This window comes from Lucilia cuprina, chromosome 4 (genome assembly GCF_022045245.1).
Source record: "Lucilia cuprina isolate Lc7/37 chromosome 4, ASM2204524v1, whole genome shotgun sequence".
Classification (NCBI taxonomy): Eukaryota; Metazoa; Arthropoda; class Insecta; order Diptera; family Calliphoridae; genus Lucilia; species Lucilia cuprina.
The window spans coordinates 53,969,027-53,993,971 of NC_060952.1; the positions used below are offsets into that span (position 1 = coordinate 53,969,027).

At 29.4% G+C, this 24,945-nt stretch overlaps 1 protein-coding gene across 2 annotated transcripts in view; it reads right to left on the reverse strand.

Annotated features, from left to right (window-relative positions):
* The window catches only part of LOC124419436 (gustatory and odorant receptor 22-like), a 300,765-nt gene that overhangs the window by 241,476 nt on the left and 34,344 nt on the right, over positions 1–24,945 (reverse strand). For both annotated transcript variants that reach the window (XM_046948902.1, XM_046948903.1), the window contains exon 2: positions 7,028–7,351. In XM_046948902.1, coding sequence (XP_046804858.1) covers positions 7,028–7,351 — 324 coding nt within the window. The remainder of the gene's footprint in view (positions 1–7,027; positions 7,352–24,945) is intronic.

The window sequence follows — 24,945 nt, forward strand, 5'->3', positions numbered from 1 at the left end:
TAGCCAAGGAGTATTCGAGTTTAAGTTTTGAAGATGAACCCCAGGGACGGAGCTGTGGCGGCTCAAAGTAGGGTACCTACGACATGTAAAATTTTTAAACTCGTGCCATTTTTTTGTTTTTCACCCAAATACACAAGATTTTTATATTTTTTGAAAGCGCTTGACGAGATCTTGAAAAAGCATGCTTGAACATTCTACATATCTCTTATAATATCCGAGTTATAGGCATTTAAAAATTTAGTGATACAAAATTTACCATACCTTGGTCCGCCTTTTTTTTGAATGCCGGGCGTAATTTTGGACCAAATGGACTAAATTTTTTCTGGTTAGTTAGACAACAAAATTTCCAATAATATACAAAAAATTTCAGATCAATAGCATTTACAGATCCAAAAATATACGTTTTTTAATTTAAAAATTCAAAAAATTTTAGATTTTTGCCGTTTTTTTGCCCAAAATGTGTCTTAACTCTTTTATTAATAAAATAAAATTTTCTTTAAGAACATATAACAGTTTTATAGTTTTCTAAAAGGTATCTTTACGCAGAACGCTTTAGCGTAAAAAACTTGTCCTATTTTTTGAAAATGTTGCTGCGTCCTTCCGAATATGACCTATTTTTATCAAAACTTCAACTTCCTAAAATGCCAAAGCTGGGATCAGAAAACTGAAAGCAGTTTTGAAAACCTTAATATGTTTTCTATTTACTCCAAAAGTATTTTCCCAGCCCTGAAAGAAATGTGGACCCTATGGGCAAAAATGTAAAAAATCCCATTTTTGGGATTTTCATTCCTATTTTTGGGAATTGCGGGATGCCCTTTGACCCTTTTAAATTTTTTTGCATTTTCTTATTTGAAATGACAAATTTAACAAGCGTTGAAGATTTCATTGAGTTTTGTTCATAAATAAAGATTTTGTCATATATTACATATTTGTTAAACTTCTAAAACTATGATTTATATCAAAATTTTAATAGGGTCGCAGATAGCTACAACAATTTAGTCCATATTTATCCCTTAATATCTTTTTTTAGTTAGATATGGAAATTCTCGACCCTTTACAAAAAATTTCAAGCCAATATCTCAATTACATTTAAAAATATGTTCATTTAAACCTGTGTCCTTTAATTTCATCTTTTTCATATTTTTTTTAGTATTAAGTGTGACAGAACATACATTTGGTGTTGAAGACAATATTTGGACAATTTTTAAAAATTATTTAGTTAATTATTTTATTAAAGACTATAACATTGTATATACAATAAAAAAATATAATTTTATTATGAGCCACGCACAACAACACCTAAATCACCCCACACAAACAACCTATCCCGCCCACCGAAATATAAAACACAATTTAATACAATATCATCAGTTAGTATAACAGCTTTTTTATTTGAACTGTTTATCTTAAACATAATACAATTAATTCTTACAACCTACTTATATAGTTAATTCCTTACACTACTTATTTTCTATAAAATAATCTGTCATATCGGTATACATATCCAGAAGGTAATATATGTCCTCTAAAATAACAAATCCATTTTTTTCGTATAGTTGAAAGAACAGGATCAGAAAATAGAAGTAAACTATTAAAAATATCTTCATTCTATGATTGCCTGTAGAATTTTCTTGAGCTGAAAAGTTGAACATGCTTAAAATCTCGATTCCTCGCTTCCTGGGCTTCTTCTGTTAACTCTCTAAGTGGAAGAATATTCGATTCAATTATTACTTGACCATGACACAATACTTTTTGTACTATTGGTGTAAGTTCCCTCCATGGATACAGAGAAGCAACTCCTTGTCGATTCCAGTTATTTTATGATTTATATCAAAATTTTAATAGGGTCGCAGATAGCTACAACAATTTAGTCCATATTTATCCCTTAATATCTTTTTTTAGTTAGATATGGAAATTCTCGACCCTTTACAAAAAATTTCAAGCCAATATCTCAATTACATTCAAAAATATGTTCATTTAAACCTGTGTCCTTTAATTTCATCTTTTTCATATTTTTTTAGTATTAAGTGTGACAGAACATACATTTGGTGTTGAATACAATATTTGGACAATTTTTAAAAATTATTTAGTTAATTATTTTATTAAAGACTATAACATTGTATATACAATAAAAAAATATAATTTTATTATGAGCCACGCACAACAACACCTAAATCACCCCACACAAACAACCTATCCCGCCCACCGAAATATAAAACACAATTTAATACAATATCATCAGTTAGTATAACAGCTTTTTTATTTGAACTGTTTATCTTAAACATAATACAATTAATTCTTACAACCTACTTATATAGTTAATTCCTTACACTACTTATTTTCTATAAAATAATCTGTCATATCGGTATACATATGCAGAAGGTAATATATGTCCTCTAAAATAACAAATCCATTTTTTTCGTATAGTTGAAAGAACAGGATCAGAAGATAGAAGTAAACTATTAAAAATATCTTCATTCTATGATTGCCTGTAGAATTTTCTTGAGCTGAAAAGTTGAACATGCTTAAAATCTCGATTCCTCGCTTCCTGGGCTTCTTCTGCTAACTCTCCAAGTGGAAGAATATTCGATTCAATTATTACTTGACCATGACACAATACTTTTTGTACTATTGGTGTAAGTTCCCTCCATGGATACAGAGAAGCAACTCCTTGTCGATTCCAGTTATTTTTGAAGTAATTTAAAAATCACGAAAAAACTTTCTCGCCGTATTACCGTCATTTGTACTACCGCAACTTGGAAGTGGTTTGTCGATGTTTAATCCCATCTGAACTTTAAATTCTTCTTGGATTCTGTTTTTTCCGCAGCTCTCAGTTCTTTCAATTCTTCATTATTTTCTGGCACACTTCTATATTTGAGGTCGTATGCTATGTGTACAAAGTAATCCAAAAATCGTATTCTGGCATGGAGTGGTGAAATTCCGAAAGACAGGACTTCTCATTAATACTTCTGCTTTTGTTTATATTTGAGAATTACTTTTTCTCATTACATATTGAGCATCTCCAGAAGGAAGAAGTTTCTGTTATGGCATTGCTGACCTTTCCATCAATCATTGTTAAGCTTAGCTGATATGATACGTTAATAGAGAATTCCTTTATTTTTATGCAAATGGGCTCATGTGCATTTATTTCATCTTTTAAATATTCCACTAAATCTTTTGTTGTTTTCTTTGACTACTTTATATATTCAAATCCAATGGTTCTACAAAAATTTTTTGAACCCGGAGTTGTATTGATCCATATATCTTCAAATAAATTTCCGATGCTTAACGATGATGGATTAAGGGAATATGAACGAATTCGTAATGGCACTAATGATGACATAAATATACTTTTGTAGTCTGCTAATGTCCGACTTCCACAAGCTTGTTTGTATTCTGGAAGTGCTGATAAACCGTCACATCCCCACTTACACATTAAGACAACACCACAGTTATGAATTTTCCTTAGTTGGTCTTCTGAAAAGCCTGACACAATTCTTGATGCTGTGTTTTCGAGCAAAGATGATATATCAATACAAGCTTCCACATCATTAACAGCAATAGGTGATGGTAGGATAGTTTGTTTTTTTTTCCTGGATCGCCTTGTATGATGGTAATATATTGTGTCCTTTTTCATGCAGATCTTTCCTTAATATTTGGTACTTATTTCGACTGAGACCCAGTTCCAACATAAGCGCTATTGCTTCCTCTTCAGTAAAATTTGATTGTGATGTTGGAGTTGGTATACTTTCCACAATTCGCTTAAGCCGTTTTGGTGATGCATTAGGAAGAATAGTTGCAATATGTACGGCACCCATAGGTTGGTTTTCCTTTTTCAGCATTTCGTTAAATGTATCAGCAATTTCCTCATTTTTTGAGATTGAAAAAAGTTTTTGTGTGACCCTCTTTGTTTTGACCTTGAACATATGTGTTGTAAGTTGAGATTTCCGTAGTAGTTTCTATCCAACTACAAAATTTTTATCGAAATTTCTTTTGATTTCCATCCACATACTTACTTTTTACATCAAAAAGTTTTCAATTTTTGATATGCCTGTTTTGTCTACTTTTCTACTATATGTAGTTTTTATATAATTTGAAATGTTTTCAATTCTTTCTGGCCCTTTTGAAGATACACTCCATAAAACGGAACACAACTCCTCTTACTTTAATGTAATCTTCATTGTAGATTTATTAAATATGATACTTAAAATCTGAGAAGTTTACTTATATACCAATTCTTGTCATTTCCGATACAGGTATTCCAAAGTAAAAAATTACGAACTGTCTACCTATTAACATTTAGAACTATATTACTATAACCTGTAATTCAATCATTGATATTTCTTATTAGTGAATGAATCGAAATTATCATGACCTTTATATTTTTACCTACATGATCATAAACGAAACAGAACGAAATGATCCGTCGAAAAATTTAGGTAAAAAATAGTTATAAATTTCTGAAAATTTAAGCATAATAGGACCTTTCAATTATAAGGATAAGCAAACAAATAGAAAATAGGTAAATATAAGATTTAAACATGTTCTGTCATATTTAATACTAAAATATGAAAAATATGAAATTAAAGGATACAGGTTTAAATTAACATATTTTTGAATGTAATTGGGATATTGGCTTGAAATTTTTTGTAAAGGGTCGAGAATTTCCATATCTAACTAAAAAAAGATATTAACGGATAAATATGGACTAAATTGTTGTAGCTATGTGCGACCCTATTAAAATTTTGATATAAATCATAGTTTTAGAAATTTGACAAATATGTAATATATGACAAAATCTTTATTTATGAACAAAACTCAATGAAATCTTCAACACTTGTTAAATTTGTCATTTCAAATAAGAAAATGCAAACAAATTGAAAAGGTCAAAGGGCATCCCGCAATTCCCAAAAATAGGAATGAAAATCCCAAAAATGGGATTTTTTACATGTTTGCCCATAGGGTCCATATTTCTTTCAGGGCTGGGAAAATACTTTTGGAGTAAATAGAAAACATATTGAGGTTTCCAAAACTGCTTTCAGTTTTCTGATCCCAGCTTTGGGATTTTAGAACATGTCGCCCAAAGTTGAAGTTTAGATAAAAAAATAAGTCATATTCGGAAGGACGCAGTGGAAACATTTTCAAAAAATAGGACAAGTTTTTTACGACAAAGCGTTCTGCGTAAAGATACCTTTTAGAAAACTATAAAATTGTTATATGTTCTTAAAGAAAATTTTATTTTAAAGAGTTAAGACACATTTTGGGCAAAAAAACGGCAAAAATCTAAAATTTTTTAAATTAAAAAACGTATATTTTGGATTTTTTAGTTCATTTGGTCCAAAATTACGCCCGGTATTCAAAAAAAAGGCGGACCAAGGTATCGTAAATTTTGTATCACTAAATTTTTAAATGCCTATAACTCGGATATTATAAGAGATAAGTAGTATGTCCAAGCATGTTTTTTCAAGATCTCGCCGCTTTCAGAAAATATAAAAATCTTTGTATTTGGGTGAAAAATAAAAAAATGGCACGAGTTTAAAAATTTTACATGTCGTAGGTACCCTACTTTGAGCCGCCACAGCTCCGTCCCAGGGGTATCTACGGGGTTCATCTTCAAAACTTAAACTCGAATACTCCTTGGCTACGCTCACGCCAAATTTTATCCCGATCGGATCAGCCGTTTAGAAATGCCAGATTTATTTCCAAAAAATTTCCATTCTGCCCCACTGTGCATTGGTTCATAATATAGTCAAACAATATTATGGTAAATAAAAAATATTATGATAAAATGTTTTACTTGATTTTAACCATAAGATGATATTTTAAAATTGTTACAATAACCATAATATATTTAGACTATAGTCATAATTTTAACCATAATATGTTGCTCTTAGAACATGGTTACCACAACCATGTTTTTTCTCTGCGTAGTTTAGGTATATGAAGTTGTAAACCGATTCTGCCAATTTTCAACCGGTGTCAAGATTTCATGGAGAAATAAAAGTGTGGTGGTTTTCATATAATTATATTGCACAGTTTTTGTAAATCCATTTTGCTCATGTTCAATTCTAAACTGCCTATGACAACAGTGAGTCTTTTGGTCGAATGTTATTAATTTGCTTTGCTTCGGTTTTACGTAAGCGTGTTTTACTCAGACAGAGGGACGGACATAGCTAAATCAATTCTGAACCCAGAATATATAAACTTTGTTGGGTCTCAGATGAATATTTCCTTATGTTACACACGGAATGACAAAATTATATGCAGATACTTAAAATAACGGGTCCACTTTGTTTTTATAAGGTTAATTGCTGTGATCACCATTTATAACTGTGTTTTTGTAGTTTATCACTGAGAGAAACCTTTATATTAGATTTTTTGATAATATTAATGTAACACATTTTTTTAGTTTAAAAGTAGCAAATATTTTTCGCCTTGTTCTGCACATATTTATTTTAAATATTAAAATATATGTATACAAAAACACAAATTTGAGCTTTTTAACTATATTTTTAATTAAATATATACATATTAAAGGTAAAGATTTAACAAAATTACATTATACATATTTAATTATAATAATTTGCGAATTACATATGTTGAAAGAAAAAACATTTTAAAAAGTTAATAACTCTAAAAACTAATATGTAGTTTAGATGCTAAAAAAGTATTATCCATCCCTTCATTAATATATACATTTACATATATATTTTATGGGAGGTCGCAATATTATATTGTGGAAAGTTTAAGTAGAATTGTCCAATTTATAATGTTATACTCAAAAAAAACATTTTCTTTAACATTTTAAAGTTTAAAAATGAATAAAATATGTATATTTTTAGTTGCTAAAAACATGAAATTTAAAAAAAATTTATAAAAGTTAGAATTCTTTCTATTTTTCTCTTCATTTTCAAGTAAAAAAAATCCACAAAAAAGAAAAATAAATAACTACATTTGACATCACAGTATATAAAACTAAAAAATAACTATTTAAATTAAAAGTATTTTTTAAGTTTTTTGTACTTACTTGAAATGATCCCCACATTGTTTTGTAATAAGCCACACGGTCGGCCACGCACCACCCAACATATGGGATCCAGAAGTGCGGAATTAAAAAAATAATAAAAATGATTGCGTAAATGTATTCGTCAAACTCGGTAATGGTTACTAAAATTTTAATCCTTTCATAACCCACACGTAGCACTAATGTTGATGTTAATATGTAAAAAAATAGAGCGTAGAGCATCTGAGGGGATTTCCAATTAAAAGTAACTTTTCCAGCTTCCCTTGCCAATGGCATCACTCCCAGAAAAACAAATAACTTCAGTAAAAGCTTGTGATCTCGGTAAAACTGAAATATATATATAAATAAGTTCATTAAAAAAGTTGTTGTTGTTTTTAATACATAAAACAGGAGTTTGAAAAACTATAGTTTTTAGTATACCAATTGAAGTCGCAATTTACCAAATATTTTATTAAGTTTATTTTGGGTTAAACAAGTTAGAGTGCTATATTCGGCTGTGCCGAATCTTAAACATTGATCAAATATTTGTAGAAATAAGTTTTCTCATATCTTTAATAGAAAAAATCCCAAAAGTTAAATCTATTACAATTCCAAGATTTAACATATATAATTTTGTTTTACACAAAATTTTGTTAAACACAAATTGATAATGCTCTTTAAATACGGTTAAAGTGCTTTTAAGGGCTGGACCTAGTATAGGAGAAATAGAATTTTTGTATACAAAACTAATATTTTTGCCAAATTATGTATCAATAGCTTAATTTGGTTTTACTTAAGTTGTGGGCGTTTTAGAGATTTTCGTAAAAGGACTTTGTATGGGAGCTATGACCAATTATGTACATAAAGACAAAATTTCAGAATTCTACTTGGTAATAAATATTGTGAATCTAAATGATTTTCTGGACCTAGTATAAGAGCTATGACCAAATATGGAATAGTCGTAAAATAATTTTATAGTGAATTTATGTATATAAGAGCAATATTTTTGCTAAATGTATGGATATAAATATTTGGTTATGAGTTATGTGCGTTTTTTCTGATTTTCGGAAGGGAAACTTGTATGTGTGTTTTTCTAAAAGGGATCAATTGTGGACCGACCGGAAAAACATTTCACAACATAATTTCTTTGTATATGAGCAACATTTGTGCCAAACTTTATATGGATATCTTAATTTAGTAATGAGTTATGTGCGTTTTAGTTATTTTCGGGAGGGGACCTTGTATGGGAGCTATGACCAGTTATAGACCGATGGAAAAAAATTCCTAGTAATATTTTTGTGTATATGATCAATACCAAATTTTATATGGATATCTTAATTAAGTAATGAGTTATACGTGTTTAAGTGATTTTCGGGAGGGGACCTTGTATGGGAGCTATGACAAGTTATGGACCGATCCAAAAAAACTTTCACTGTAATATTTCTGTATCTAAGAGCAATACTTGTACCAAATTTTATATCGATATCTTTAGTAATGAGTTATGCGCGTTTAAGTGACCAATTATGGACCGATCCAAAGAAACTTTCATGGTTATATTTCTGTATATAAAAGCAATACTTGTACTAAATTTTGTATCGATATCTTAATTTAGTAATGAGTTATGCGCGTTTAAAAGATTTTCGGTAGGGGGCGTTGTATGGAAGCTACGACCAAATATGAACCGATCAAAAAAATCCTTCTTTGTAATATTTCTGTATAAAAGAGCAATACTTGTACCAAACTTTATATCGATATCTTAATTTAGTAATGATTTTCGGGAGGCGACCTGATTTTCGGGAGGGGACCTTGTATGGGAGCTAAGACCAATTATGGACCGATCAAAAAAAGGTTTCATTTTAATATTTCTGTATATAAGAGCAATACTTATACCAAAATTTTATATCGATATCTTAATTTAGTAATGAGTTATGTGCGTTTAAGTGATTTTCGGGAGGGGACCTTGTATGGGAGCTATGACCAATTATGGACCGATCCAAAGAAGCTTTCATGGTTATATTCCTGTATATGAGAGCATTACTTGTACCAAATTTTATGTCGATATCTTAATTTAGTAATGAGTTATGTGCGTTTAAGTGATTTCCGGGAGGGGACCTTATATGGGAGCTATGACCAATTATGGACCTATCCAAAAAAAATTTTTCTCTGGATAAATTCTATTGTCATAAAATTTTAATTTCTAAAATTTTGTGAAGATATCGACATAACGACGGAAGTTATTAACAAAAAACCAAATTTCCGGGAATATGTACTTCTGTATGGGAGGTATATGAAATTGTGGACCGATTCGATTTTACGCAGAGATTAAGCTCTTATGTGGAAACGAATGTATGCCGATTTTTAAGGAATTATCTTGCATAGTTTGCGAGATTATTACATCAGAATGTGTAACAAAAGCTTATTTTTTCGAGGTTGTTTCAAATTTTGATTCATAACTTTTGCCGATGTGAACCGATTTTGCCCATTTTCAATACCAAACTGCTTAGGATAACAATAAATATTTTCGGTGAATTTTGTTGATGTCCTTGGCTTAGTTTTAACGTGATCGTGTTTTAGGCAGACAGACGGACAGACAGGCGGATATAGCTAAATCGACTCAGAATTTCATAAGGACCATGAATATATACTTTGTTGGGTCTCAGATGAATATTTCTTGGTGTTACACACGGAATGACAAAGTTATATATACCCTCTATCACCACTGATGGTGGTGGAGGGTATAAAAATAAGTAACTTTTAAACATTTTTAATCACAAACTATTTGAATACTGTGCGTACACGCTGCTGTAAATGAGTTAATTCGTGAATTATTTGTGAATTTTGAATTAATTCCTTTTACATAAAAAATTAATTGAATGAAATTTGAGTCAATTCATATGAATTTAATAAAAATAAATATCAATTCATTTCCAACTCGAATGAATTTGTTAAAAATAAATTGCAATTCGTTTCCAACTCAAATGATTTTGGAAAATGAATTGCAATTCGTTTTCAATTCAAATGAATTGCAATTCATTTGAATTGAGTTGATTTTGAATTAATTCAAATGAATTTGAAAAGAAAGAAAACGACAAAATGCAAGCAAAGAAAAGACAAATAAAGGCAATGACAGAAAACATTAGGCGAAGAGAAAGGCATTCAGATGAAGTACCTTAGGTCGCAACAACAACAAGTGACCTTATTTCGGCTCCATGTAAAGATGTGTGGATTACAGACTCGGCCGCTACTCAGCATATGACGTCAAGTAAAGAGTGGTTTTCGGATTTGCATATGATAAACGATGATCTTTTTTTACATTGCAAATAATGAGAAACTGAGTATACATGGTTTTGGTACAATCGACTTTAAGGATAAAAGCACATGTTTCAGGTATGTTTATTTTCTGTCAAATAAATCTGAAGTGCTTGAAAAACTTAACGGGGTTTTAAAGAACAATATTCTCTTTTAAATAACGTAATTCCTTATTATCTGTTCACGCCCTACAAGGTCTTGCAATGGTATTTTTGTCACTTGTTAATTATTTGAAAAATTTTAAAACAAATAAGATTAAACTTCAGATTGTGGAAATAAAATTTTCAGTTTTTAATAATTTTTCTAAAACATCTAAAAAATTACATATCTCGGTTCTTCCATTTACTAAAATAATAACCGGTGTGCTTCGCTACCCCTATCGAAATTAAATACATAATAATCAAAAAAATTATTTAATTAGTTACTATATTATAAAATTTTTCTTAAAGGTTTATTATAATTTATCTTGATGACAATATATTTCATTTAAATTCTAAAATAATGCATTAATGATATATTTACTTCTTACTTGCTAAAATTTGATATATACCTTTAGTCTTAAAGAATAATTCTAATGCCTTGGGATATACAATATTTTTTTACCATCTAGTATAAATAAAAAACACACTTAACGATTTTGAAAATTACAACCACAATAGTATTCCAGATTAACAATATGTTACATATGAGAGATGCCAAGCAAATTATTGAAAGTTCGCCAATTTCTATCTATCTATGAAAAATTTGAATTATCTAACAGTTTTCAAGATATACGAAATTTTCTATTTAATTCATATATGTGGTGGCAAGCCCTCCACTGAAATTCCTAGCTCTAATAGTTTCTTAGATAACTATTTTTTCTACTTAATTCATGTGGGGGCTTCAAGCTCCCCAGATTAAAGTCCGCCCTTTATCCTTAAAACGTTCAGATGAATATTAAAGTAATATAAGCAAAATTTTTATGAATCTAGTTCCATATTTTCCTAGATAAACAATATTTTGTATTTTATTCATAGTCCCCATTAAAAGTTTGCTCGTTATACACTATCTGTTCATGAAAGTTTGCTCTTTGTTCTTAAAAATATTTAGAATTTAGTTGTATAAGATTATTACTGTAATAGTTTCCAATATAAACGCCCCCTATCACTAGTCCTCTCACATTTTATTCTCAATAATCATATTGACACTAAAGTGGCTCCGAAAAAATTTTAGGACTTTAACTGTATTATCTATATTATCTCCAGAAAAACAAATTTTTGTATTAAATTAATATGGAAGGTGCCGCTCCCCTCATTGGTTGTTCGCCAATTTATTACTTCAAATGTTTACATCGATGTTAAAGTTATTCATGCAAAATTTTAAGATTCTAACTGTATTAGTTTCCAACATAAACGAATTTTTGTATTTAATTTATATGGAAGGTACCACGCCCCCTAACGCTAGTCCTCCCACATTTTATCCTAACATAATCATATTGACACTAAAATAGCTCCGACAAAATTTGAGGACTCTAACTCAGACGTCGGCGCTAGTATTGTTCTGACAACGAAGATTTTCGGCAAATTACATGTACACAACACGATCCACAGTGGTATAGGAAAAAAAAGAGGGAAATAATTCGGTAACTTCTAAACGGTTAATCCGATTTTAATGAAATTTGGTATGCACAAAAAGGAGGTGTTGTCGAGTTTAGGTTTTGAATTTGGACCTTATAGGCCAACCAGGGGCCCGGCGGGGGGTCCTCAAATTAGGACACCTCGGCTATGTTAAATTTTTAAAACGATCTTATTTCTTCATTTGAGTTCCGATTTAAAAAAAAAAATTCGTATATAGAATCTTCTCATCGAGCACTATAAAAAATGTCATCGTAGCAGTAAATTATCTCTTATAGTTTAGGAGATATTCGCATTTGAAAATTAAAATTTTAAAATTTTTACCGTCCTTACTTTAGTTTTTTGATAATAGGGGTCCCAAATATTCCCGATTTTCGCCATTTCCTTTTTTTATTCGCTTAACAACAAGTTTATATATCAAGCAGTGAAAGAATTATGTAAAAATCATGACTGAGGTCCAAAGTTATAGGCATTTTTAATTTAAAAAATTAAAAAAAGGCGATTTTTTTGCCATTTTTTGGGGAAAAAGTATCTTTTTTCCTTTTTAAGTTATCTAAAAAGTTTCTAAGAAGGATGTATATAGAATTTATACTTTTTGAAAAGCTGACTTTACATTAAAATACGATAAATGAAACAAAACCTAAAAATTTTTGATAGCGGGGGACCAGGTCCATCCAAAAAACCCTATTTTTATATAGAAAATTCAATTTTGAGCAAAATTCTCAAATCGCATAGTCGATATCAAATTATAGTGACCTGTTTATATGACCAATCGTTCTTAATCATTTTGTAACGGGTTTCGATAACCCCGCCCCTGGTATGGAATATATAGACAAAAAACCAAAAAATCCCATTTTTGGGATTTTTTAAAACTTTTTTGGGATTTCCGGGATTTCTAATAAGAAAATTCGAACTTTTTATTTAATTTTTAGATTTTGAGTAAAAAAATCTACCTAACTGTAAAATTTCATCAAAAAATATTCATAATATAAAATTTTTATTGCAATTTGAAAAATTTGTATCTTCGCAAAAACTGAATAAAAAAACATTTTTTAATTTTTTAAAAAAAAGTATTCCCGCGAATTTTTTAATTTTCAAAAATTATATACAGTTTTGAAAAAATTACCTTTCCATTGATATATAACATGCCCACCTAATGTTTTTTAAGTGACAAATTAATTAGGGAAAACTCAACATCTTTTAGAGAATTTACCTAGTACTATTATTTTCATCCATACATTTGTTAGGCATGTTTTACTACCTAAATTTTTATGAATTTTTACAGCACTTTTTACGATTAATCTTTTATTATTTATCCCTAAAAACAAATTAACAAGTTTTATTTTATATAAAAATAGTCTTTATTTATTTTTTTTATAAATTAATATAATTTTGTAAAATAATCGGTATCACAGTAGTCCATATCTAAAAGATAAAGTAAATCTTTAAATTCATGAATATTTTCAAATGCTAACGTTTTGTAGCAAATCCAACGTTTCCTTATAGTAGATAAAACAGGATCAGAAGATAGAATCAGATTATTAAAAATATCTTCATTTTGAGACTGCCTAGAACACTTCCTTGAGCTAAACTGATGAATATGCTTAAAGTCTCTATTCCTCGATTCTTGGGGTTCTTCTGTAAGCTCTCCTAAAGGCAGCAGAATATTATGTTCTATGATGACCTTTCCATGACATAATATCTTGTGAAACTGTAGGTGTCATTTCTTTCCAGGGATATAATTCCAAAAGTAATTTAGAAACTTTTGTAGAATACTCTCCAAATTTTGTTGCGTTCACTTTATGCTTGCTATTTATCGCCATTAGAATAATATTGACCTTTTGCAGTAAATCCATACTAATTCCGGTTATTTCGGAAGTAGTTTCAAAATGTTTAAAAAAACGTCTAGCGGTATTACCATCGTTTGTGCTTCCATATCCTGTGAGTGGTTTATCAATATTAATCCCCATCCGCTTTTTAAATTCTCTTGAATTCTTCGTTTCTCACTGGCTCTCATTTCCATTAACTCCTTATTGTTATTTGCACTTTTGTTTGCATTTTCCGGTATGCTTCTGTACTTTAAATCATATGCTAAATGTAGAAAATGTTCCAGAAATCGTATGCGAGCATGTAGGGGGGATATTCCAAATTGTAATGTTTCCTCATTTATTGATCTTTGCTTGGAAATATTCGAAAATTCTGATTTTTTTATCACCACATATGTAGCAGTACCAAGTAGATGATGTTCCTGTAATGGCATTTCCAACTTTCCATCAATCATTGTAAGTTTTAAATCATAGGACATGTTAAACGAATAATTTTCTATTTCGATTGTTATAGGTTCCAAGTTTTTAATTTCTGCTTCAATACGATTTATCAAATCTTGCGTTGTTGTTTTGGATTCCTTTATATACTCAAAGCTTATTGGCCTACAAAAAGCTTTGGATCCTGGAGTCGAATTCTTCAAATATCATCGAAACTGGTTGATGGAGAATCGCTGTCAGCATACTTTCGAATTCTTAATGGAACTAGCGATGCCATAAATACACTTTTATACTCGGAAGATGATTCACTTGTGTTGATTTGTTTATATTCCGAGAGTGCTGATAATCCATCACATCCCCTCTTACAAATGAGTTGAAGATCACAAGAATTTATTTTTTTTAGTTGGTCTGAAGAAAAGTCAGAAGCAATCCTTAAAGCAGTATTTTCGAGTAGAGCGCCGAGTCCAATAACAGCCTTCCGATCAGTTATTTCAATAGGAGGTGGTATAATGCTTTTCTTCTTTTCATTTATTTTGTCATATGATGGTAAAACATCCACTCCTTTTTCAGATAGCGCCTTTCTTAACGTTATGTAGTTATCACGACTTAATCCCAGCTGCAACATAAGCGCAATAGCTTCTTCCTCAGTGAACGTTGTATCAGATGATGGTGTGGGTATACTCTTTACAATTCTTTTCAGTCGTCTTGGTGATGCGGTTGGAAGAATATTTGCAATTTTTATGGCATCCAAAGGCTGTTTTTCTTTTCTTAACATTGCTTTAAAAGTGTCCGAAATTTCTTCGTTAGATAAGGTTTCTAGTGAAGTTGATAACCTTTTCCTCTTAGATTTTGAGCTCAAATCCTCATACTGCTTACAGGGAGCACCAACAGTTGATACGCAAATAGCAACTTCTACACATTCATCCAGCCAATCAGAAAATTTCGATCGAAATTTAGCAATGGAATACCGAACACTCTTCAGTTTTATATCAACTGATTTTATAAAATTTTCAATTTCACATATATCAGTTTTATCCACTTTATTTTCATGTGCAGTTTCAATATATTTCAATAAGAAGTTCATTTTATCTTGAAAAGGAGCCGAAGAGTGTTCAAATAAAATGGAGCACAAATAATTTTTTTTAGTACGATCGCCATGGTTAGAAAATTACAAATAATTACAAACAGATATAAACCTGTCTTATATATTAATTACAGGTACTTAAATTAAATTATTTTTTAAAGGGTTATAATATTCTACCTAATATGTCTAACGTATCCTTATGTAATGAATTTTTCCTCAATAGGTCACTTTAATAAGCTACCTATTAAAGTGACCTATAGGGGTAAAAATCATTACAGTTTAAAAAATAATACCTGAAAATTTTTTAATATATGTAACAAATTTAAGAGTTAACGTTATGGATGAAAATAATAGTGCTAGGTAAATTTTCTAAAAGATGTTGAGTTTTCCCTAATTAATTTGTCACTTAAAAAAACATTAGGTAGGCATGTTATATATCAATGGAAAGGTAATTTTGTTTATTTTTCAAAACTGTATATAATTTTTGAAAATTAAAAAATTCGCGGAATACTTTTTTAAAAAATTAAAAAAATGTTTTTTATTCAGTTTTTGCGAAGATACAAATTTTTCAAATTGCAATAAAAATTTTATTTATGAATATTTTTTGATGAAATTTTACAGTTAGGTAGATTTTTTTACTCAAAATCTAAAATTAAATAAAAAGTTCGAATTTTCTTATTAGAAATCCCGGAATTCCCAAAAAAGTTTTAAAAAAATCCCAAAAATGGGATTTTTTGGTTTTTTGCCTATTATATCCATACCAGGGGCGGGGTTATCGAAACCCGTTACAAAATGATTAAGAACATATTGGGTCATATAAAACAGGTCACTATAATTTGATATCGACTATGCGATTTGAGAATTTTTGCTCAAAATTGAATTTTCTATAAAAAAATAGGGCTTTTTGGATGGACCTGGTCCCCTCGGTATCAAAAATTTTTAGGTTTTGTTTCATTTATCGTATTTTATGTAAAGTCAACTTTTCAAAAAGTATAAATTCTATATACATCTTCTTAGAAACTTTTTAGATAACTTAAAAAGAAAAAGATACTTTTTTCCCAAAAAAATGGCAAAAAATCGCCTTTTTTTAATTTTTTTAAATTAAAATGCCTATAACTTTGGACTCAGTCATGATTTTTACATAATTCTTTCACTGCTTGATATATAAACTTGTTGTTAAGCGAATAAAAAAAGAAATGGCGAAAATCGGGAATATTTGGACCCGCTATTATCAAAAAACTAAAGTAAGAAAAAATTTTAAAATTTTAATTTTCAAATGCGAATATCTCCTAAACTATAAGAGATAATTTACTGTTATGACGACATTTTTTATAGTGCTCGATGAGGAGATTCTATATACGAAATTTTTTTTAAATCGGAACTCAAATGAAGAAATAGGATCGTTTTAAAAATTTAACATAGCCGAGGTGTCCTAATTTGAGGACCCCCCGCCGGGCCCCTGGTTGGCCTATAAGGTCCAAATTCAAAACCTAAACTCGACAACACCTCCTCTTTGTGCATACCAAATTTCATTAAAATCGGATTAACCGTTTAGAAGTTACCGAATTATTTCCCTCTTTTTTTTTCCTATACCACTGTGCGATCGCATACGAACCTCTAAACAAGAGCATCAAAAATACAAATATTTTATTTAGTTGCTTGACAGCATTCAACAAAGCAGGTTGATGTCGCTTTGTTAAAGAAATTGCAAACACAACTTGAAAAAACAAAAACAACTTGCAAAACCAAGAGCATAATTTACAAAAACAACGTACACTCTAAATAATTTTCTAGAATGCATAACAATAAAAGTAAATAAGTTAATCTTGTTTCATACTTTTTTTGTACATTTTAATTAGAAATGTTGTTTGTATGTGAAGAAATTATCATTCTTAAGTACATTGATTACACATTGTTTATAAATATTCGCATTTTGCAGTAATGCAATTTAATATTCAAAATTAAAAATAACCAAATATTTTTTCAGTGCAATTTCAATGAAAAAATGCCAATAGTGTGTGTGTAGTGGTGATTTTTTTATCTGCCTCTCTATCCGCCGGTATATGCTCTAACTGTTACATTATCTCAAGATAAACGAAGTTTTGTAGACACTAAAGTTCCTCCGACAAAATTTAAGGACTCTAACTGTTATTATTATCTCAAATATGTGAATTTTAAATTTTCTTAATGTGGGCGTGGCTTCTCGCCCACTTGAAAATTCAACTATTACCTATTTCAGTCATACAGGAATACGCAGTGAAAATTTCAAGCAAATCTGTTCAGCCGTTTAATAGTCTATAGCGTCCAAACATACAAACACACATTAATTTTTATATATATATATATATATATATATATATATATATATATATATATATATACATATATATATATATACATATATATATATATATATATATATACTACACACACACTATTGGCATTTTTTCATTGAAATTGCACTGAAAAAATATTTGGTTATTTTTAATTTTGAATATTAAATTGCATTACTGCAAAATGCGAATATTTATAAACAATGTGTAATCAATAAGTACATTGAAGAATGATAATTTCTTCATATAGAAACAACATTTCTAATTAAAATGTACAAAAAAAGTATGAAACAAGATTAACTTATTTACTTTTATTGTTATGCATTCTAGAAAATTATTTAGAGTGTACGTTGTTTTTGTAAATTATGCTCTTGGTTTTGCAAGTTGTTTTTGTTTTTTCAAGTTGTGTTTGCAATTTCTTTAACAAAGCGACATTAACCTGCTTTGTTGAATGCTGTCAAGCAACTAAATAAAATATTTGTATTTTTGATGCTCTTGTTTAGAGGTTCGTATGCGATCGTGTTGTGTACATGTAATTTGCCGAAAATCTTCGTTGTCAGAACAATACTAGCGCCGACGTCTGAGTTAGAGTCCTCAAATTTTGTCGGAGCTATTTTAGTGTCAATATGATTATGTTAGGATAAAATGTGGGAGGACTAGCGTTAGGGGGCGTGGTACCTTCCATATAAATTAAATACAAAAATTCGTTTATGTTGGAAACTAATACAGTTAGAATCTTAAAATTTTGCATGAATAACTTTAACATCGATGTAAACATTTGAAGTAATAAATTGGCGAACAACCAATGAGGGGAGCGGCACCTTCCATATTAATTTAATACAAAAATTTGTTTTTCTAGAGATAATATAGATAATACAGTTAAAGTCCTAAAATTTTTTCGGAGCCACTTTAGTGTCAATATGATTATTGAGAATAAATGTGAGAGGACTAGTGATAGGGGGCGTTTATATTGGAAACTATTACAGTAATAATCTTATACAACTAAATTCTAAATATTTTTAAGAACAAAGAGCAAACTTTCATGAACAGATAGTGTATAACGAGCAAACTTTTAATGGGGACTATGAATAAAATACAAAATATTGTTTATCTAGGAAAATATGGAACTAGATTCATAAAAATTTTGCTTATATTACTTTAATATTCATCTGAACGTTTTAAGGATAAAGGGCGGACTTTAATCTGGGGAGCTTGAAGCCCCCACATGAATTAAGTAGAAAAAATAGTTATCTAAGAAACTATTAGAGCTAGGAATTTCAGTGGAGGGCTTGCCACCACATATATGAATTAAATAGAAAATTTCGTATATCTTGAAAACTGTTAGATAATTCAAATTTTTCATAGATAGATAGAAATTGGCGAACTTTCAATAATTTGCTTGGCATCTCTCATATGTAACATATTGTTAATCTGGAATACTATTGTGGTTGTAATTTTCAAAATCGTTAAGTGTGTTTTTTATTTATACTAGATGGTAAAAAAATATTGTATATCCCAAGGCATTAGAATTATTCTTTAAGACTAAAGGTATATATCAAATTTTAGCAAGTAAGAAGTAAATATATCATTAATGCATTATTTTAGAATTTAAATGAAATATATTGTCATCAAGATAAATTATAATAAACCTTTAAGAAAAATTTTATAATATAGTAACTAATTAAATATTTTTTTTGATTATTATGTATTTAATTTCGATAGGGGTAGCGAAGCACACCGGTTATTATTTTAGTAAATGGAAGAACCGAGATATGTAATTTTTTAGATGTTTTAGAAAAATTATTAAAAACTGAAAATTTTATTTCCACAATCTGAAGTTTAATCTTATTTGTTTTAAAATTTTTCAAATAATTAACAAGTGACAAAAATACCATTGCAAGACCTTGTAGGGCGTGAACAGATAATAAGGAATTACGTTATTTAAAAGAGAATATTGTTCTTTAAAACCCCGTTAAGTTTTTCAAGCACTTCAGATTTATTTGACAGAAAATAAACATACCTGAAACATGTGCTTTTATCCTTAAAGTTGATTGTACCAAAACCATGTATACTCAATTTCTCATTATTTGCAATGTAAAAAAACGATCATCGTTTATCATATGCAAATCCGAAAACCACTCTTTACTTGACGTCATATGCTGAGTAGCGGCCGAGTCTGTAATCCACACATCTTTACATGGAGCCGAAATAAGTCATTGCCTTTATTTGTCTTTTCTTTGCTTGCATTTTGTCGTTTTCTTTCTTTCCAAATTCATTTGAATTAATTCAAAATCAACTCAATTCAAATGAATTGCAATTCATATATATCTATATATATATATATATATATATTATATATATATTATATATATATATATATATATATATATATATATATATATATATATATATATATTATATATATTATATTATATATATATATATTATATATATATATATATATATATATATATTATATATATATATACATATATATATATATATATATATATATATATATTATATATATATTATTATATATATATATATATTATATATATATATATAATATTATTATATATATATATTATATATATATATTATATATATATATTTGTAAATGAATTAATTGTTTTTTCTTTTTTGTGTGTTAAAATTTTTAGGCATGTTTTATAGCTTTTCTAATGTGTGTATTTACAAAGAAATGTGCTTGAGATGGCGTATAGAGCAAGATCGGGAGATAAATAAAATCCTATCGAGCAGTTTTTTAGAAAAATGTTGTTAAACTTCAACATCGATTTACTCGAAATGCATTTTAGGCATATAGAGCACTTAAATTCGCCGGCTACGATTTAATTCTTATATAAATAAAACTCCACTCGTTTTTCAGTTTTATCAGTGATACAAATTGTTATATTTAAATAAATCCGGTCTTAATGAAAATCATTGGACCTATACAATGATGAATTTAGAAATTCAACTTAACGCTTATAACATATAAATTTTTAACCTAGATATCAAAGAATAATTTTTTTAAAGCCTTTATTTTTATACATCAGTGGTGATAGAGGGTATATATAAGTATGTCATTCCGTTAGTAACACTTTGAAATATTTATCTAAAACCCAACAATGTATATATATTCTATATATATTCTTATGAAATCCATGCTCACGTTAAAACAAAGCAATGTAAATCCATAAAATTCACTCAAAATATTCATTATTGTCCTAAGCAGTTTGGTATTAAAAATACCAATACCAAAATAGGTCAAACAGTTTTAGAGTTATGAGTAAAAACTTAAGAATAACTCTAAAAAAATGGCGATTTTTCACATATTTAGTTGTACTTTTTACAAAAATTGATGAATTTTCTCATAGATACAACTTTTAATCGGTTCACAATATCATGTACCTCCCATACAAATGTACGTATTCCCGGAAAATGTTTTTATTGATAATAACTTCCATTAGAATGTTGATGTCTTCACAATTTTACAAGTTAAAGTTCTATGTCAATTTATTTCATACAAAGGAAAAAACTTTTCCATCGGTCCACAATTGGCCATAGATCCCATACAATATACCTCCCGAAAAATTACTTAAACGCCCATTAGTCATTACCTAATTCATATATAACAAAAATTCACCACAAATATAACCCCTGTATACAGAAACAACACTGCTCCCATACAAGCAGTGTTGCCAAAACCTAAGTGCTAGATTTTTTTTTTCAAAAAAATGCTAGAAAGTGCTAAAAATAAAGAAAAAATACTAATAAAAAGTGCTAAGAAAATATAGTTTTTTTTCATTTATAATATAACGAGTTTAACACTAATTTTAATTTTATATACAGATTAATTTATTTATCCATTACAATACAATTACAAATTATACTCAACCCAATTTACCGAGCAGGGTAAATTAAGATCAAAGTCTCTTGTAGGAATTAAACCGACAACCCCCAGACCGACTAGCACACTAACAAACATATAGCATCTAGCCTACCGAGACACCCAAATTTATTTACTTTAACAATTTTGCTCTATTTTTTGTACAATTTTCAATTGCATAAATATAGGTTTTAGCTTAGTACGCGAACCTACCAAATTCACTTATTTCGGGATGATTTAAATACGGCATTTAAAAATTTCAAAATTTCTACATAAAACCAGTGAAAAATATATCAAATTTGTTGAAAATATTTTTGAAATGTAAATTTACTGATTCCCAAAATTGATTTTAATCTCAACAATTTGAATTAAAAATCACTTAATCATTTAATCATTTCATTCCAGAATTGATCATTTCACAAATAACCGGCTAAAACTTATTTTTATATTACACATATTTTGTAAACATATTTTTACAGGAAAAACTTAACATAGACGAAAACAAAATATGTAAAATATATTATAAATAATGCTATAAAAGTGCCAAAAAATATTTGAAAAATACTAGAAAAGGTGCTAGGTGCTAGATTACATTTTTGGGTGCTAAATGACTTAAAAAAGTGCTAAATCTAGCACTAAAAGTGATAAATTGGCAACACTGTATACAAGGTCCCCTCCCGAAAATCATTTAGACGCTCATAAATTAAAATAATCATACAAAATTTTCCACAAATATTACTTTTGTATACATGTCACCGAAAATTTTTTTTCCAATCGGTCTACAATTGGTCATAGCTACCTCCCAAAAAGTCACTAAAACGCCAATAACTCATTACCTAATTTAGATAAACACACAAAATTTGCCAACTATTACTGAGGATTCTAGCTCTAATAGTTTCTTAGATAACTTAATAACATATAAAAGAAAATGGTGTTTGTAATGTTCTTTCCATTAAAAAACAATAGAAAACTTATTTTCACAAATATTTCACTCAATAAAAAATTTCACGATCAGTTCATAACATGGGTGCGGTCGGTCCCATACAAGGTTCCCTTCAGAAAATCTCTTAAACACACATTACTTATTACTAAATTACGATATGGATACAAAATTTTAATGAAATATAGTTTTTATGGACAGGAATTTAGCTTAAAGAATTTTTTACGATTGCTCTTTAATTGGTCATATAACCCATACTAGGTCCTCCCTCTAAAAGCACTTTAACCGTATTTAACTAGTTGCATGTATACACGTGCATACATTTAAAGTATTAAATATCGCTAAAGAATATCCTATGACGCTATGAAAATATAAAAGGAAATGGCGTTTGTAATGTTCAATAAATCTTGGAATTTTAACAAATTTAGGCTTTTGAAATCTTAGGGTTTTTCTGCTTAATACATGAAAAAACTTATTTCTTTAAATATTTGACCAATAACATGTATTAATATAGAAGTAGCTGGCAGAGGGTATATTAGATTCGGCTCAGCCGAATATAGCACTCTAACTTGTTTATATGTAAATTTAACTTCTATTGTAAGATTTGTTGAATTTCAAACTGTGTACCCATTTAGTTTGGTTTAGAATCTAGATTTGTTAAGTCTTTTCGGTAATTAAAAGTTTAGTGCTTGTCGCAATAAAAAAATACTTATTACAAAAATAAATATTTTAATAATGCGCGAGAGATTTGCCGCACATATGATGTTGGTCATGTGCATGTTCAATTACTACTGTCTTTTTAAATTTAAAAATTAATGTTTATAGACCACAAAGAATTTACAAATTATAAATATAAAGTGGTCCATTATCCAAAAACAAAAATATTAAACTATTGTTGGTACACGACAGAAAGAAGAATGACAAAATTTGCACTAACAATAATAAACGTATTAACAGACACAGTATTAACAACAACATTAAGGGCATTGGAAAGTATGAACGAAAAAAAAACAAAGAAGTAATTAAACAGTCGGCGACAAAAAATATGATCTCCTCCAACATTCTTCCGCCGTTGAAAGGTCAGCGTTTCAAAGTTCCTATAAATTAGGTAATGTGGACACCATGTTTATATGTCGCCGACAAAAACCATTAGCAGATTTTAATTCGACTACTCGTACATGTCAATCAATTCGACTACTCGTACATGTCCATCAGTACCAAAAATTGGTTTTGTGACTCTTGCAAGGAGCCAATTCTGTGGTGGAGTCTAGTTGTCCAATTTTGATATTTGGTTGTGTTTTAGACCATTTCGAACGTTGCTGTAGCGATAAAAGATAATCTCGGGACCACAGTTGCCAAAATTGATTTTTGAGATACGAATTTGTTGCCATCGATTTAATGCTGACATTGCATCTGACATTGGAGCTAAAGAAGGAGAGTTCAATGTAGCTTCTATTTCGACAATTAAAGTTTGTAGTTCTTCAAATGTAAGGCGAGCTTGATCAAGATTTTTTACTAATATGGTTTTTGCAGATTTGACAGCTGCATCCCACAATCCACTAAAATGTGGGGCACGAGAGGGGATGAAACAAAATTCGAAGCCATTTTGAGTACAATGCCACTTGATTTCTAATACGATTTTATTAGAGAGCAATTTATCTTTTAACTTTTTGAGTTTGTTGTTTGCAAATCTGTTATCGTTATCGCAAAAAAATGCGTCGACTAACAAAGCGATTTAAACAAAATATAAAATTGTTTGTGGACAATTCGGAAACGTGCTCCAAGTGAGTTGCCTTTGAGCTAAAGCGCACAAAAACTGCGACGTAAGTTTTGTAAGGTACCTTTCAACGAATACGAAGTTGGGAATGGGCCACAAAAATCGACTCCACTGACCTAAAATGGTCGTTGAGCTCTTAGTCGATCAACTGGTAGGTTGCCCATTATTTGTCCAATCAACTTTGGGTTGGACGGTGTACCAAAATATTGTTTAAAATGGCGTTTAACTCCACAACGAAGTTTTTACTTTGTATATGTGCTACTAATTTCCAAAATGTGTTCTCCAACTCCTGGGGTGGGAGATGCACGATGTCGTTGGCTTTCAACAGAGGGTCAACCTTGCATCTATTATAAATTCGAAAAATGTATGTAAGTATCCGAAGAATTTTATACTACGACCAATGCTTATCTATAATTTTAACTATGACGGACTTGGTGATGTCATTTGTAGTGCATTTAAGAATCGTTTTTCTTTCCAAAATTTTTTCGGATTCATGAGTTGTATTTGCGGGCCAGTTACTAACATCTTCGAAAATAAATTTGGGACCATTAAACCAAATTGTACTAGGCAAGTCTGTAGCGCTACAACTACGAGACACAATAACGGCTGGATTACTTTTTGATGGCACATGTCGCATTATAACGTCTTGAGCTTGTTCTTGTAACTCTGAGATACGATTTGCTACAAAACAATAAAGGGTTTATTAATTTTAGAATCCGTCTAAAAGAAT